Genomic DNA, 16,632 nt, shown 5'->3' with positions numbered 1-16,632 from the left:
CATTAGAAGTGTGGTGGCCTTCACCCCCCAACCTACCCCAAAGGCCCAGAAGCCAAAGACGATGATGACAAAGTCAACAGTGTCAGCCAGGAACATGAGCACATACACATCGGTCACAGCACTGTAGTCTGGATGGATGAGGTTGTAGAAGAACTGTCTGATGGGCACATATATTTGCAAAGTCCTGCAAAACAGAGACCCCCAGCACTTGCTTCAGGAGGGGCAGGATGGGAGGGATGACCGGGTATTTCCATCATTCCATTCCTCCGTATCCCTCTCTCCCAGCAGGTCACACCTCCCTTTTCAGCCCCAGCAGAGCCCGGTGTGGCGTGGGGAGGCTTCTGCTCTAATGGCAAGTGCAGACACATTCAAGTGCCTTCCTTGGTACTCTGCCTCCTTGTGCTGATGAGACCACAGGCCTCCTCTGTTGTTCGAAGCACAAGAGAATGGTCGAAAGCCCCAGAAATGAGGTGTTGGGTTTGTCACCTGATTCAATTACTCCCTGCCTGTGAGCCCCTGAGCATGCTACTTACTTCTCTGTGTTTTTGTTTCCTCTGTTGTAAAACCCCACAGGGCTGGGGTGAGAATTAGATGGGACTACATAATGGTGCTTAGACCTGGAGTCTGACCTGAGCACCCTGTACACATTAGGTAGCCCCTGCTCCTCCCCTTTATGGGTCCTGTGCCCCTTCTGATTCCTACATAGTGCCCTGGGCTTTTGACTACATCTTGTTCTGTCCAGCCTCTGCTCTGTCTTCCTTGTTTTCTGGGTTCTGCCTTCAATTCAAGGCCATGTTCACGTTGGATGGCCCTCCTGGTCTCAGAGGCCACATTCAAGGCCAGCCTTGCCGAGCCTCCTCCATTCCCATTGCTTGTCTACTGCCTGTCAAGGTCCCTGGCACTGGAGGAGGGGCTCATGCATTTTGCTGGAGACCAGCTGTGTGCCAGTGAACCTCAGTTTCCCCTCTCCAGGATGAGAGTGTTTCTCTAACCTTCCAACTTTGACATCATACCCCTCTCTGTCTAGGTGGGATTTAGCATGATGATGCTTGGAAATACATACTATGAATCCTTGAAATTACTTACTCTATTCAAATAAGAAACCTATGTTTATAAATGTAATGGATATAAAAATGAATCACACTGAAAAGTGATTTTTAAAAACAATACATTACCTCACACAAAAAGACAGAAAAATAACATGTTGGTGAGGAAGTGGAGAGAAGGGAACCCTCGTGCACCGTTGGTGGGAATGCAAATTGGTGCAGTCACTGTGGAAAACAGTATGAAGGCTCCCCTCCAAAATTAAAAAATAGAACTACAATATGATACAGCAATTCTACTTCTGGGTATTTATCTGAAGGAAATGAAAACACTAACTCAAAAAGATCTCTGCACACCAGGTTCAGTGCAGCATTATTTATCATAGCCAACTCATGGCCCCCAAGTGTCCCTCAATGGATGAATGGATAAAAAAAAATGTGTGTGTGTGTGTGTGTGTGTGTGTGTGTTTGCACAGTGGTATATAATGAAGTATATATATTATTGGGATGAATATACACACACACACACACACACACACACACATGGAACAAGTCTGAGAAAGTCAAATAACATATGATATCACTAATACGTGGAATCTAAAAAAAAATAAAAATAAAGAACCCACACTCAGAGATACAGAGAACAAATAGGTGATTGCCATGAAGGAGGGTTGGGCAAAAGGGTGAAGGGGGTCAAAGCATACAAAGTTCCAGTTATAAAGTTAGTCCTGGGTGCACAGCATGGTGACTGCAGTTAATAATCCTGCACTTTACATTTCATTAAAAAAATTTTTTTTGTTTGTTTATTTTGAGATACAGAGAGAGCAGAGGAGAGGCAGAGAGAGAGAGGGAGAGAGAGAGAAACCCAAGCAGGCTCCATGCTGTCAGCGAGGAGCCTGATGTGGGGCCTGAACTCATGAGCCGTGAGATGATGACCTGAGCCAAAACCAAGAGTCAGACGCTTAACCAACTGAGCCACCCAGGTGCCCGGTGTACTTCACATTACAAAGCTGCTAGGAGAGTAAATTTTTTTTTTTAATGTTTATTTATTTTTGAGACAGAGAGAGACAGAGCATGAACGGGGGAGGGGCAGAGAGAGAGGGAGACACAGAATCGGAAGCAGGCTCCAGGCTCTGAGCCATCAGCCCAGAGCCCGATGCGGGGCTCGAACTCACGGACTGCAAGATCGTGACCTGAGCTGAAGTCAGACGCTTAACCGACTGAGCCACCCAGGCGCCCCGAGAGTAAATCTTAAAAGGTCTCATCATAAGAAAAAATCTGTAACTACAGGTGGTGATGAATGTTGACTATTGTGATCATCCCACAACGTACACATCTATCAAATCATTATATTGTATGCCTGAACTTAATTTATATGTCAATTACATCTCCATTAAGAACAATATAATAACAAGTCATTTTCTTATGCCTTAAGCAGATGATGTTTGTGATATGAGAGGTAACTTCGCTGCTCTGCACCCCTGGTTTACATGAAATAATTGATATCAGCTCCCTGACGCTAAAATAAAACATCCCACACCAAGTGTCTTCATGGACTCACTTCTTTATGGTAAATGCTTTTGCTTTGATTAAATGTTCTTGAAGCTTTTCCATATAAAATTCCCTTTTACTTTTCTGCTTGATGCTCAAAACACTGCTTCCTTTTTGACTGCTGTTTCAGGTGCTTGTGCTGCCTAGAGACAGAAAAAAACCAAGATGTGCTGAGTTACAGGTTTGTTGACGTAAACACCACAGAAGCCCCTGGAACCCACAGAGCAGAGGATGGCTTGAAGCAGATTGAGAGGGTGACTATATACGATGGACTGTAAGAATAGTGACTGGGGATTTGCAATCTGCAGTTTCAACTCTGCCTCCACAGTGAAATGTATTTGGGTTTCTACACCCAACACTGGCTCCTTCTGGGGTTGTTATGCCATCTTTTTTTTTTTTTTTAAGTTTATTTATTTTGAGGGAGAGAGAGAGAGAGAGGAAGCTCAAGCAGGGGTGGGGCAGAGAAAGGGCACAAGAGAGAATCCTGAGCAGGCTCCATTCTACCAGTGCAGAGCCTGACATGGGGCTCAAACCCATGAACCCAGAGATCAAGACCTGAGCCGAAACCAAGAGTTGGATGCTTAACAGACTGAGCCACCCAGGCGCCCCTGTTATATGATCTTTATTCCAGGAAGAAATAGATTGGAAGAATAGTTTTTATTGTGCTAAACGGGGTCCCAGGTTGTGGGTTTTCCAGATTGGGTCCATGCCCCATGCCTTTTTCATGTCCAGATTTCTCTAACTGTAAAACGAATATGGATGACTGCTGGTGCCTGCCTGAAAAGTGTATTCTGAAGATGAATACACGGGTGTTTGGAAAGCTTCAGGCAGGAGCACTCTAAATACAAAAACCCAATTTCTCCAAGAGTGGAAACTGGAGAGCTTATCTGTCTGCTGATAATACCCAACTATTTAGTTAGAAATTAACTAGCTTAGGGAATAAATAGGTGGTTTTGCTAAAAGTTTCCACTGATAAAATCTAAAAAATATTTTCAAAATAAATTGTGATTTATAGCATTCTGGACACACCCTGAAATATCTCATATCTCTGGATATGATTTAAAAACTAGCATGTGCCCAGCACTTACTATACGAGGCAGTGTGCTGGCCACTTTTCACAACGACCCCAAATCCTCATCCTGGGAAGGAATCAGATGTTTTAAAGAACGATATGGCTGCCCCAGGTCACACAGTTGAGCTACGAACTGAACTTGAGCCTGTGATGTCAAAGCACTTTCTTCTCACATCACCACATCTGTCTCCTTGAGAACACCCCGTAAACGCCCCTGCCCAAGACCCAGACCCACTGGCACCGGAACAACCAGAAAACTCAGAGTTTTTCCAGCCTAAGGAAATCATGCGACAGATACCTCTTTTGGACCTATTGGAAGAAAAGCTGGATCTGGGGGATATCTGGGAGCTACTGCCCGATCGCTTCCTCCGGATGGCCATGGGCTGCTCCGGGAAGGACACGTGCACCGACTCCGCTGACGCGGCCAGGTTGATGGATTTCAGAGAATCAGAGGAGGCTCTCCTGCCACGACTGAGGGACAGCTCATCATCCGACTCTTCCTTGTCTGTGCCACTGTCGGTGATGTCATCTTCATCCCATAAGCCGTGGCACTGAGAAAGCATAAGGGACAACTCAGACGGCCATTCCCGGTGAGGTAGCATCGCATCCCCCACGATTAGAAAGCCAAATGTGAAATACGGTGACTGTGGCTGTGATATTGCATCATAAAACTGACATATGCTAGATAGTTAGAATTTAAATGTTCTCACAAAAAAGAAAGAAGGAAAAAGAAGAAAGAGAGACAGAAAGAAAGAGAGAGGGAGGGAGGAAAGAAGGAAGGAGAGAAGGAAGGAGAGAAGGAAAGAAGGAAAGAAGCAGGGTGGGGGATGGGAGGAAGGGAGAAAAAAAATAATGAAAAAGAAAACATATATACGGGAAGCAATGGGAACTAATGAACCCTATGGAGGTGATCCTTTCACTGTGTCTACGTAAAACACATCACCACAATGTATACACTTTAAATATATTACAATTATTTTTGTCACACATACTGCAATAAAGCAGAAAAAGGATTGGAAAATGAAGGGACTCTAGGAAAGCTTATTATCTAGATGTTTATGATAGTCCCAGAGAGCGGGGACGGGCTGGTGCAGATCATGAGTTTGGCTAACTAATTGACATGGATGCAGATCGTGTCTGGCAGATGGAGTAAAGGGGAAGTTATAATCACTTAACTCGTTCCTGAGGGAAAGCACTTTCCAGAACATATTTCTCTGTGTTTACAAGTAGCATTTTAAATATCAGTGGGTGAATTTAGCCCCACCATCCATGTTCACCAAACACCTACACTTGAATGCAAATGCTGTGTCTCCCTGAACAGCCACGGTAAGCTGTGAACCCCTGCATCATCCACGGCTGGGTCAGGAACAGAGCTGCAAATACTCTACTCAAAAAATGTTGGCCCACATATGAGACAGAGATTGTGATGCACTCTGTAGAGCCTGCATTTTGCTTCAAAGAAATGGGCAAAAGGGGCTGGTAGGACAGCAGGAGGAAGGATAGCAGGAGAGGCTGAGAAAAACCAGGGGTCTTGCTGGTGCAAGAGGTTACCTGGACAGCAAATCCACCTTACAAAGACCTTGCTGCCATTTCTTGAAGCTCCCCAGGGAGCCCACTGCCTCCTGAGTGCCCAGACTGCCAGGCTATGCATTTATTCCCCAGGAGCTCACCCAGTCCTCCCTCTGACACATGCTGTAGAGGATAAGAGCTCCAGTCCAATTTGCCAAAATTCAGTTGGTCAAAAAATAACTTGGAGCATGATCAACTCATTAAAAGACAATGTCACCTAAAACACAGATTATTCTTTTATTTTTAATTTTTTAAAGTCTATTTATTTATTTTGAGGTGGGGAGGGGCAGAGAGAAGGGGAGAGAGAAAATCTGAAGCAGGCTTCATGCCCAGTGTGGAACCTGACGTGGGGCATGATCCCATAAACCATGAGATCATGATCTGCACCAAAATCAAGAGTCTGACACTTAACTGACTGAGCCACCCAGGCGTCCCTATTCTTAAATATTAATAGGTATATTATTTCAAAAAGAAAAGTCAGTGGATGCATTCTTGAAAACATAACAAACATTCTAGATTTTCCTAATGGGATTTTCCAACTTATATTGATTTCTTTTACATCATTTTTTTTCTTTTAAATCGTTAAAAAAAAATTTTTTTCTACGTTTATTTATTTTTGGGACAGAGAGAGACAGAGCATGAACGGGGGAGGGGCAGAGAGAGAGGGAGACACAGAATGGGAAACAGGCTCCAGGCTCCGAGCCATCAGCCCAGAGCCCGACGCGGGGCTCGAACTCACGGACCGCGAGATCGTGACCTGGCTGAAGTCGGACGCTTAACCGGCTGCGCCACCCAGGCGCCCCTCTTTTAAATCGTTTTAAAAGTTGTTTTCTCTTTGGCCAACTTTGGAACATGTTTAGATTCTTTTACTACTTTCATAGTAGTGTATTTGTTAGTGAATTCTTCCAATTATTTATAAGATCTATAGCAATTCATACCAAATAGGATAGTTTTAACCACATTTGAAATTTCCATGTAGTTTGAACTGTTTGGTTTCCTAGATTTCCAAAGCTGTAGGGTAGTTTTGTCTCCTTATGAAAAGATTTGTTATTCTAAAAATGATTTTTCGTATCATTAGCCAAAATTTCAGCATAAGAGTACCTCAAATACATTCACCATAGATATGAAATTTTCTAAGAAACCAGAGTAAGTATATCAATAGGAAATGCCAAAATTTTGTTTATTCTATGCTTTAAATATTCAACTGTAGCTGCTAAACCACTGAAATATTAATGAGAAGGCAGCACAATGCCTAAAGGTTTATATATACATTTTTTAAATGATGTGAAAAAGGATACAAGTTGCAAGAGAGTTGTGAAGTGACCGAATTTATACAATCATGTCTTTTTTTTTTTAAACGGAGGTGTAGTTGACATACAACATAATACCACCATGTCTTAAATGCAGAAATTTAAACTTCAATTTCTAGAACTGAAAACATAATGTTAACACATTTGTTAATATATTCATAACAAGAATGAGTAAACTGCATGAATTCAGGTAATTTATCAGAAGAACTAGAAAATTCAGGCAAACTCAGTTTTGGCTAAGTGGTTTCCTTGGATAACATACCTTTGCAAGGTTATGCATTTTCTCTAACATAATTCCCACAAATATGGATTAATTATGATATGTTCATAATAGAAGTACAAATATGGGGGAATTCTCTTCCAAGTTTGTTACAGTTTCCCTTATTGAGCCCCATATGCCTTGGCCTCATCGCCAATCGTAATGTTCAGGTTCTCCAGGAGTATCACCCGGGGCTGCAATGATCAACATGACCCGGTTAAGTGTTAACGTGCAGTACCTTCAAAATGGACCGATGGAAGAAAAGAGCCAAGAGCTGAATGAGATCATAATGGACATAGCCTTCTTTCTTCTCCACTCCTATGATATTCGGTGGATGGAAAGGTTTATCTTTGTTCAATTCCACGTTCTTGTTCCAGGGAAAGAAGCCAAATTGGAAGAAATACTTGACCACAATTGCCACCTACATGCAGATGATGGGAAAAAAAAAAAAATCACTCCTTTTAAGAATGGTTCTATATGAAAAATAGTGATATAAAAGCTAAGAAAAAGATCATTTCACAGTTTTGGTGATAAGATCACACACAATGATGTGGAAAAATAACATTATCATTCGTACATGGACTTTAGACCAAGAGCAATATCTTACTGCTGCCAGGGCAGGACTGCAGATACATCAGAGCCGGCCAGGTTACTCACGGCACCTACTTATGATTTTTTCTATTTTTCAGGACTTGGCTAGTTTATGCTGATTTAATAAGGTTTAATTACTCAGCTATTAAGATAGGGTAACGAGGACAAACTTGAACAAAAAGAATTCTGTATTTTACATATTGCTTTCATTTGTAATCTTCCTGAGCATCTCAGGCAGTTTTGATGCCTATTTTCATTTTCCTCTGACCTCTTTGTTCTCACTGTTAAAACAAATTTTTTTTAATGTTTTGTTTTATTTTTGAGAAGCAGAGGGGGTAGAGCGTGAGTGGGGGAGGGGCAGAGACAGAGGGAGACGCAGATTCTGAAGCAGGCTCCAGGCTCTGCACTGTCAGCAGAGTCCGATGCAGGGCTCGAACCCACGAACCACGAGCTCATGACCTGTGCCGAAGTCAGATACTTAACCGACTGAGCCACCCAGGTGCCCCTGTTCTCACCATTTCGTTGCTCCCTGGAAGTTCTCCTCAAGAAGAAATAAAAAGAAATAAAAACTTGCCGGTTGTGGTGACTAGTTAAGGGTACAAATGTTGGGGAGAAGCGGTCTGTGACAGACACATGAGAAAATTGACAGGCCTCATCTAAACATCCCTCTGACAGCTGGGTCACCGGGAATTAATTGCAATTCATGCAATTCATCCATAAAAAATATTTTTCGAAGTCCTCTTCCGACCTAGAGTCACTTTGCCCTCCTCCCGTCTCTCTCCTTCTTATAGCCAAGCTTCCGCAAAGAACAGTCCTGTGTTTCTTACCATGCTGAGCAGCACTGCCACAAACGGATGCCAGAGCAGATACCTGAAGACTATCTTTGCCTCTTTCCTTCTCACTCGCACCCCCAACCCGTTTGGGTCACTTACTAAAACTCCTCATTTACCCCATTCATCTTCAGCCTCGTGGCCATTGGGTCAGTTCACATCCCATGACCTCTCAGCGTCTTTTCAAATACTTTCATACCAAGGGGAGAAAGTCCCGAGCATACACCCTGTTGACATTCCCAAGAGCCTACTACCGTGCTGTCCACTCACGGCCTGCCTCCCAGCCATCACAAGCCATGTGTCATTCTGGGCACACGTCAGAATGTCTATACCTTTGTCTGACCCTTTGCTTTTTGTCCTTTGGTGACCTTACACTCATCCGTTAAGACTCAGTTCTAAGTTGTCTTCTACTGAGAAGATGCTATGATGGCCTCTCTCCACACCACCCAGGCTGCATGAGGCACAGACCATATCCATATTTCTTGTATGCTCTCTAATGCGGTTTTGTGTTGTACTGTAGGGCAATTCTTTGTTTACATCCTATGTGTTCACCATATTGGTTTGTGAGCCATTGAGAAACAGAAGCAACTTTTTTTTTTAAAAAGTATTTTTTATTAAATTTATTGTCCTCTTCTTATGCTTGGCATAGTTCCTGGGTTTTGGTGCATAGTCTAACTTGTGGAGTGAATTAACATCACCTTAATCTTCTACTTCCTCCCTTTTTGGTGTGACAGAGAAAATGGGGAACCCCAATTTAACTTAACTAGGAAGATTTCATTTTATGATGAAATAACGTAAGTAGCTCTTGTTCCCTTCTCTAAATTTTTAGAGAATTTCCTTCTTCCTTCACTTCTACATTAGAAACTCCCTTGGGGCGCCTGGGTGGGGCAGTCGGTTAAGCGTCCAACTTCAGCCAGGTCACGATCTCGAGGTCCGTGAGTTTGAGCCCCGCATCAGGCTCTGGGCTGATGGCTCAGAGCCTGGAGCCTGTTTCCGATTCTGTGTCTCCCTCTCTCTCTGACCCTCCCCCATTCATGCTCTGTCTCTCTCTGTCCCAAAAATAAATAAACATCGAAAAAAAAATTTAAAAAGAAACTCCCTTCCTTCACTTCTAGGTTAGAAACTCCCTCACCTCTGTACAGAGGTGGTACAGAGAATGGACCCATTCCCCAAATAGGGGGTCATTTATGTCCCGGATCACAAAGTTTATGTGATGGAAGTAAGACTTAAAAATGATTATTTTGGCGAGATCGTGACAGTCTACTTAAAGTGATAGCTAGGTAGTTGGCTTTCCACCTTTTATAAGTATTTAAATACATTTAAATAATTACTATGGAAATAAGATACATACTTCACACTGATACTTTCGAGATGCTTTGATAAAAGCTTTGCTTTATTTTACTGGTGAATTACCTATAAACCTACAAAATTTCTGGAATCTCAATGTACATCCATCATGAATTCCATCCTTTAAGAAGCAACTACAGTACCAATGTTAGTGAAAACTTTCCTTTATGAGCCAGGTAAGAAAATTCGCCTTCTTCAAAGACCTCAGAACACAAAGAACTACAATAACCCAAGGAAAAAAAGGCTATTGAGCCTCCCTTTTAATTCCCAATTTTATCGTTGTCATGGGAGTTTGTGACATTGCATATATTTGATGGGGAAGGATAGAAAAACAGGTTCGTATAATTGGGAAGAGTGTCTCCTGTCCCTCACACGTGATGAAAATGAAATGGTAATTTACCCTCATGTTATTCAGATTTTTAGGTAGGTGCTTATGTGACTTTGTGTTTTTGTGTGTTGAAACTGGCTTTAAGCTTAAAAATGGGAAATATGCATGTTGTATCAAACTATATTCAAATTGCTTACTGTGTTGTTTAATTCAGCATCCATTCACTGGACATCCACTGGCACGAGACACTAATTTCTGCATAAATAACACATTATTTCAGTAGTTCATATCATAGGACAGATGACCAGATTTCAAAAGCCTCCCCCATCACTTGCCAGTTGGGCAGCCTGGGTCAGTTATTTCATCTCGCTAAAGCTGTTTCCTTGTATGTTAAACCAAACGATATTGGTGCCTATCTTGGTGTGGTGTGACCTGTGAAAAGACATGTACAATCGCCAGCACTAAATAGCTGTTAGTTAATAGTCATTTGCCTATCTAAGAACATCCATTTACTTGAATGTCCTGCGTGAAACTCTCTGGGAGACAGGGCTCGCCTGCCTCGAGTGAATGCCGGAAGCGATTTATTAACAATTCCCACTCGAGGCTTACCTCTGTGTAGACAATGGCCATCCTCCAGAATCGTCTACTGGGCCTGGGCACAGACAGCATGGCCCAGAGGAAGATCAGAATGGGAAGCACAAGGGTGATCATGGAGGCAGAGACCATGTGGTTGAGGATGATCACAAAATAACACACCATTTCTGAGCGGGCCACCAGAGTGTTGTACATGGCATAGAACAACAACAAGAACCGGGGTTGGCCAACGTAGAATTTTTCGGACTCTTCCAGCTCGTCATCATGGAACATCCTGTTCAAATAAACAACATGAGAATAAACTCGTCTTCATTTCTCCAAATCACTGATTTCTGCTTTGCATGATCCCTCTTGTCCCTCCCTTCCTTCCCATGTGGCCAGAGTTCTGGCGGAATCAACCTTCTTCTGGAGGAAGAAATGTGTGCACAAGTGTCTATCACGGACGGCTTTGGCTAGTTCTGTGCTTCACGATGGGAGCACTGAACATTGGGTCTGTTTGCTCTGAATGTCCAGGTGGACGGTTGTCCACGGGAGTTTGTCTACCCACAACCTGCGGAACCGTCCCCCTCCCCCCCCCCCCCCCCCCCCCCCCCCCAGCACTCTTACTTGTTCAGCAGCAGCTCGCTGGCCGTCAGCTCGTGAGTCAGGGGCGGTAAGATGCTGGACTCGAGCCTGTCTGAGCGGCTCTCGTCAGGGCTCACGGCCATGTGGCTCTGGCCTGCAGAGTCGTCCCGCGAGCCGAAGGACAGGCGCTCGAAGCTGACCGCCTTGCTGTAGGAGGGAGGCGCCTCCACGTCCCCATCCTCGGTGGAGTAGTGCGGCAGCTCGGCATCTGGGGTGAGGCCGGCCTCCGAGGCCTCCGAGGCCTCCTCCGGCCCCAAGTCCGCTGCCTCCTCCCCTCCCTGATCGGCATCTTTGTCCACCGCCTCGTCATCCTGCTCGGCCTCCACCTCCGCTATGGTTTCCGTGGTCCCCTGGCGCGAGTACAGCATGGTGCACTGCGTGGGCTCGCTGTCGGGAGAGAGGGAGGGCACACACCCCGCTCTTAGCATCCTCCCGATTCTCGAGACACCTTCCCAACACTCCCCAATACAAACGTCAAGGCGGGCGAGAAAATTACCACCCCGTTCCCTCCCCTGCCCCCACCACCCCGCCCCGACATTCCATCCACCTGCTTTGTTCCTTCACAGTATTCATGTCTGATCTGCAAAGACTGCAAACAGCAGCCTCAAAATGCAAAAGCCCACAGTGCACGCGCACGGTTGAGACCCTGAACAAGTCACACGACATGGCTCAGACGTTGCTAAAGCCACCTATGCACAGAGGTTGTCTAAATCGTATCAAGATTTGCAGCCATGGTTTCCAGGGTTTCTTTTCAAATGGAGACAGTTAGCATAGCATACCTACCGCTATATTAAAGGATGGGGCCTATGGAGACGAAACTTTGCCAGTTTGGGTCCGTGGGTGTTGCCAGGAGGTACTCTACTCCCAATTCTACGTAATGGGCCCACTCCTACCCATAAGGGGAGGATAGGAATGAGAAAATATTTGCTAAATTAAACAACCTGCATGCTTTATGGAAAAAATGCCTCATTTCTTGGATATCTGTTCCTCCTCCCTATTTTTCCATCCTTTACCTCTTTCTTACTGGTGCTTATTACATATGACTGAATTTTCACCATCTCTCTGGCTCCCAACCATCCCCCGCTGGGTTCTTTGTGTTGCACATGGGAAGGCCTGCCATTTTGTCCTCCCCAGTGCTATGGACCCTCTCCAGTGCTATGGATCCTGCGGGCTGCACCCTCAGGGTGTACCCCTGCTATCTCTGTCCCCAGTGACTGCAACTTATCTTTTCTACTTGTTCCCCATGGAGTATTCATTCTCCCTAAGCTTCCCTGCTTATCTCCACCCTCCAGTTTTGGCAGCCTGACCATCTCTCTTGTACCTCTCCTTCTCTGTCCTTTATCTCCTAACTTTCCCTGCCATGTCTGTGTAGGCGACTTTGGAAATGAAAATACAGCAGCCATAATAGTGAAATTCATGGCCTGCCTGTTTTTATTGTCTACTCCAGCCCCTGAAGGGCAGAAGGGCAAAAATGTTTTGGAGATGTGGAATCTGGTAGATAGAGGACCATACTGTGTTAGACTCTGAAATTGTACTGTTATCTGAATGGCATACAGTGAGCAGCTTGGGCCCATAAACACAGAGATTCTTAAATATACAGGTCGTACCCACTTTTCTTGTCATGGACGACAGTAGACATGTCAATAAGTGAGTGGATGGGTGGATGGATGGATGGATGGACAGATGAATAGGTCTTGGCAGAGCCCTTCATGGCATCCTGAGACCGAAGAACATTTATGTGAACCTTTGGTGCCCACTCATGTGTTTATGTTCCCAGGACCTTGGACTTCAGTACGGGACATCGCATAGAAAGCTCTTGGAATGCCAAGGCAAACTGGGTATTTTTCTAGGACTTACCTCCTAGGAAGGCCATGAAATTGATCACCCCAGGCAATTTTCAGAACAGTGGAGCCAACCCCACATCAAGTCTAACTTCCAGCTGGACTCTAACCAATTACAAGCAAGTTCTTTATGGTTTTGGATCAGGTCTGGCCCTGAAGGGAGTCAACGAGTCCTGGTACCTTCAGGACTCAACCGAGTGCAATGGAAGAGAATAAGTTAACACCCCTCTGATTTGCCACTGTGCACGGTCAAAACCGAAATTTGTCTTGGTTCGGGTGATTTTTCTGGTGTCACGAGAAGCGCAATGCAGCTGATGTTTCTGTGCCCCCGTGGACCATTCAAAAAGGCAATTCCACAAAGAGCTTTGGGACTGTATATAAATCATTTCATTTCTAAATGAGTATTGTCTCACGGTAGGACTTAATGAGAAAACTCAAGCCCAAAGCAATAAGTTCCAGTCGGCAAAGGCTCTATATTCTACCGCACAATAATGTTCTTTACAAAAGCCAATGGTAAAGTATATTCTAAGTTCTGTAGATTTGGTCTTATCCACTAAAAACGACTCCATGTGGCAGATTTTAATTTTTTTTTTTTCTATTGCATGTCTCTTTTGATGAAATCATGAGAAAAAGTCTTCTATATTTCCTGGCCCATTTTCCTCTGTGAGGACTGCCCACATGAGCTCTCCATCAAGGAGGGAGCGTGCTTATCTCTTTATGCCTAGGAAGTGGAAAATACTTACAAAATGGAGGACAACGTTTGTAATAAGGATTTTTAAGAAACTCCTAACAGACAAAAACCAAAGAGCGGTTAGTGTAAGAGAATGCTGTCCTGGGAGTGACCAGTCATGTCCCAGAATGAGCGGCGGTTATGCTTTTGGTTAGTCATGCAAATTCTTAGAACGAAAATTAAGAAACCAAAACCAAAACCAAACGGACATCACAAGAGCTTATGTTTGCAATGACACGAAGGGGGAAAAGTGGTAACGTGAGGGAAAAAAACAAAGCATGCACGAGTTAAGCACCTTGATGCTAAACTGCCACTGTCAGCTGATGAGGAGGACATATCCATGCTGAACATTTTACGAAGCCTAGGTCGAGCACGGTCACTTGTTTTAGGAACAGTTTCTGGTCCATCTAAATCATCAAGGGTAGACTGCCTTGAGAACAGCATGGTTGCTTCAGTGTAGCAGCTAGCAGCGCAAACAGTTACAGAGACACAGTGTTAAAACACCAGCGGTACATCAGTTTACACACGGCTCAACTGACCAACACACGGTCATGCAGCAAATCACACACGACACCAATACTACGGACAACGAGCACCACAGCGGGGCTCAGGGATGGGGAAGGACCTGTCCGGCCGGACGAGAAAACAGAGCAGTACTACGTTTTTATAAAAGTATCCCGGCTGGCAATCAATCACGAAACGTCACTCTCTGGGTGGGACAGGGCAATAGAAGAATTACAAGTCCCAATGTTTCTTTCGCAGAGCGGAATTCGTACTTCATGACTTTGTAGCTGAGTTTGCTTTTGTTTTTAAATTAGAGAAGATATGTTTTATTTGGAGCTCCCAATCCTGAGTTCATTGAAACCATTTGGTAACCAAATGGCTTAAGCAGAAATACCTGCTTGGGTAATATTTATATAGAACATTTCATTTTTAGAAAAAACATAACAGTCTCCAAGATGAGAGAGGGAGCGAGGCTCAGAAATGACCATGACAAACTGAATTATCCACCCCATTTTCTGAGTGGTATTCAGTGAAGCCAAACTAGATGCCCTTGCATGTGAAGGAGATGCTGGTTTGATCTGCAACCAGATATAAACCAACATCGGAAAAAAGAAAAAGAAAAAGAAAGAAAGAAAGAAAATGGTACAAAGAAAACAACAGAGGAAGTCTAGCAATGGCAGGGTCATTTTGTCTGTTAACTTCTCATTTTGCCTAATGATTTTTTTTTCTTCTGGATCACGTTTTAGGTCTTGGCAGATGTTATTTAGGGCGAGAACCCATGGGCTAAAATCCTCACTTCTTGTTACCCCACGGAGCAACACTGGGGGAGAGAAGGCTGGTTGATTCAGGACTGAGGACTGCGTGTGAGCAACTGAGGAAGAAGCAGACAGAGTTATGATGTGGGCAGAATTTCAGTGCTGACATATAGTTTAACCCAAAGGGGTACAGGCACCCGAAGAACCTATGCAGGAGACTACTGGAATGAAGAATCTTCTAACCTGAGCACTAATGACCTGGCTGACCCAGCGGGACAGGACTTTGTGACACAGGATGGCTGATCCCCTGGCCGAACACCATTATCACGTGAGTGACTGAGGCCTACTGTGTGCCCAGCCCACACAGCCAGATGTGCTCAGTCAGACTTTGTGTGGCAGCAATGGAAACCATTCAGGAAGTGACAACGTCCAGGGCTCAGGGAGTGTAGGGATATCTGAGTCACTCACTCGCGGAACCAGTTAAAGGGCTTTTCAGGTTCTGAGAGCCATGGCACCAAGCCCATGAGTGCTCGGTGGGGCCCCCCTGCAGTGCATGTAACATGCTGTGCGTGTGGTCAAGATGCAGGGCAGTGACAGAGGAGAGTTGGGGAACAACCAGATGGTCTCTAATAAGGCCAGAGCGACTGTTTTTTTTTTTTTTTTTAAAGGCCCCAACTCCTCTAGATATCACCAAATCCTTTATACAATGAAGAGAGGAGGACAAGATCGAGTAGAAACGCACTGGCCAAGTGCAGTGAGGGCTGGGCTCAAGTCCCCACGCTGACAGGAACTGGCTCTGGGGGTTTAGAGAAATTCATTCTCCTCTCTGAGGTCTCCCTCTCTCTCTCTCTCTCTCTGTCTCTAAGAATCAGAAGAGGTTTCATTATGATGAAAATAACTACAGATATTATTGCTTATTTGATAAAGTTGTTCGGTAGAAATTTTTGACTTTAAGTTTAAAGAATTGATAACATATAACCTGTTCTCTCATTTATAAGATGAGGGAAATGGATCTTTGAACTTCTGTATTTAATTTTCTAGTTTTAGGGGTGCACCCTTACCACCATTTAGGGGTTAGCATGCAGGCAAAAAGATACCGTGTGCCCTCTTCTGTGGCCCTGCTCAGATTTTCTGTGTGGGAACCACTGTTCTAATCCCAACGTCAGCTTCATCTTGTTAATTCCTGGATCCGCTGTCACACTGGCTGACCCTCAGACCCCACACCATCCCACCCAGTTTGGTTACTTGGAGTGTGACCAATCTGTCGTCCAATCCAGGGCATTTTAAAAGTGAAAGGGAAGATTGGGTGCTTTCTGATAACAGGCCCAGATGACAAAGGTGAAAGGGACAGTTGCTGTCACCTCCCTGATCAGCCCACGCCTTTTAGGTGACACATTTCAAGTGATGACCACTCCTTTGGTATCTAGGAATGCTCTTTAGAATGTCATCTAACGCTTCTTGGAGCCATTTAAAATAATTTATTTTCGAGGAATGTAGACCATACTGATTTCAGGAAACAACCATTAAAATAAGTGCCGTTTTACAGCCGGATTTGAAGGAAATCGTGACTTTTGCAATAAGTCAAGGGAATAGAAAGTCATTTGTTAGGCTTTTATCCCAATTCCATCTGCAGTACGCCCAAAGGTGAAAACGGGTGACGTGGAAGCCAGAGCACGTGTTGCAG

At 44.3% G+C, this 16,632-nt stretch overlaps 1 protein-coding gene across 1 annotated transcript in view; it reads right to left on the bottom strand.

Annotated features, from left to right (window-relative positions):
• Positions 1-14,438, bottom strand: part of LOC122478628 (piezo-type mechanosensitive ion channel component 2-like) — a 38,457-nt gene extending 24,019 nt beyond the window's left edge. Inside the window, 7 exon segments of the mRNA XM_043572173.1 lie at positions 37-184; positions 2,605-2,737; positions 3,965-4,217; positions 7,043-7,225; positions 10,510-10,768; positions 11,101-11,505; positions 13,985-14,438. Coding sequence (XP_043428108.1) covers positions 37-184; positions 2,605-2,737; positions 3,965-4,217; positions 7,043-7,225; positions 10,510-10,768; positions 11,101-11,505; positions 13,985-14,133 — 1,530 coding nt within the window. The 5' untranslated portion in view covers positions 14,134-14,438.
• Between the last annotated feature and the right edge of the window lie 2,194 nt (positions 14,439-16,632).

Source organism: Prionailurus bengalensis, unplaced genomic scaffold (assembly GCF_016509475.1).
Source record: "Prionailurus bengalensis isolate Pbe53 unplaced genomic scaffold, Fcat_Pben_1.1_paternal_pri Un_scaffold_117, whole genome shotgun sequence".
In the NCBI taxonomy this organism is placed as follows: domain Eukaryota; kingdom Metazoa; phylum Chordata; class Mammalia; order Carnivora; family Felidae; genus Prionailurus; species Prionailurus bengalensis.
The sequence above is the reverse complement of the archived record's forward strand: the minus strand, read 5'-3'. Positions and strand labels throughout refer to the sequence as shown.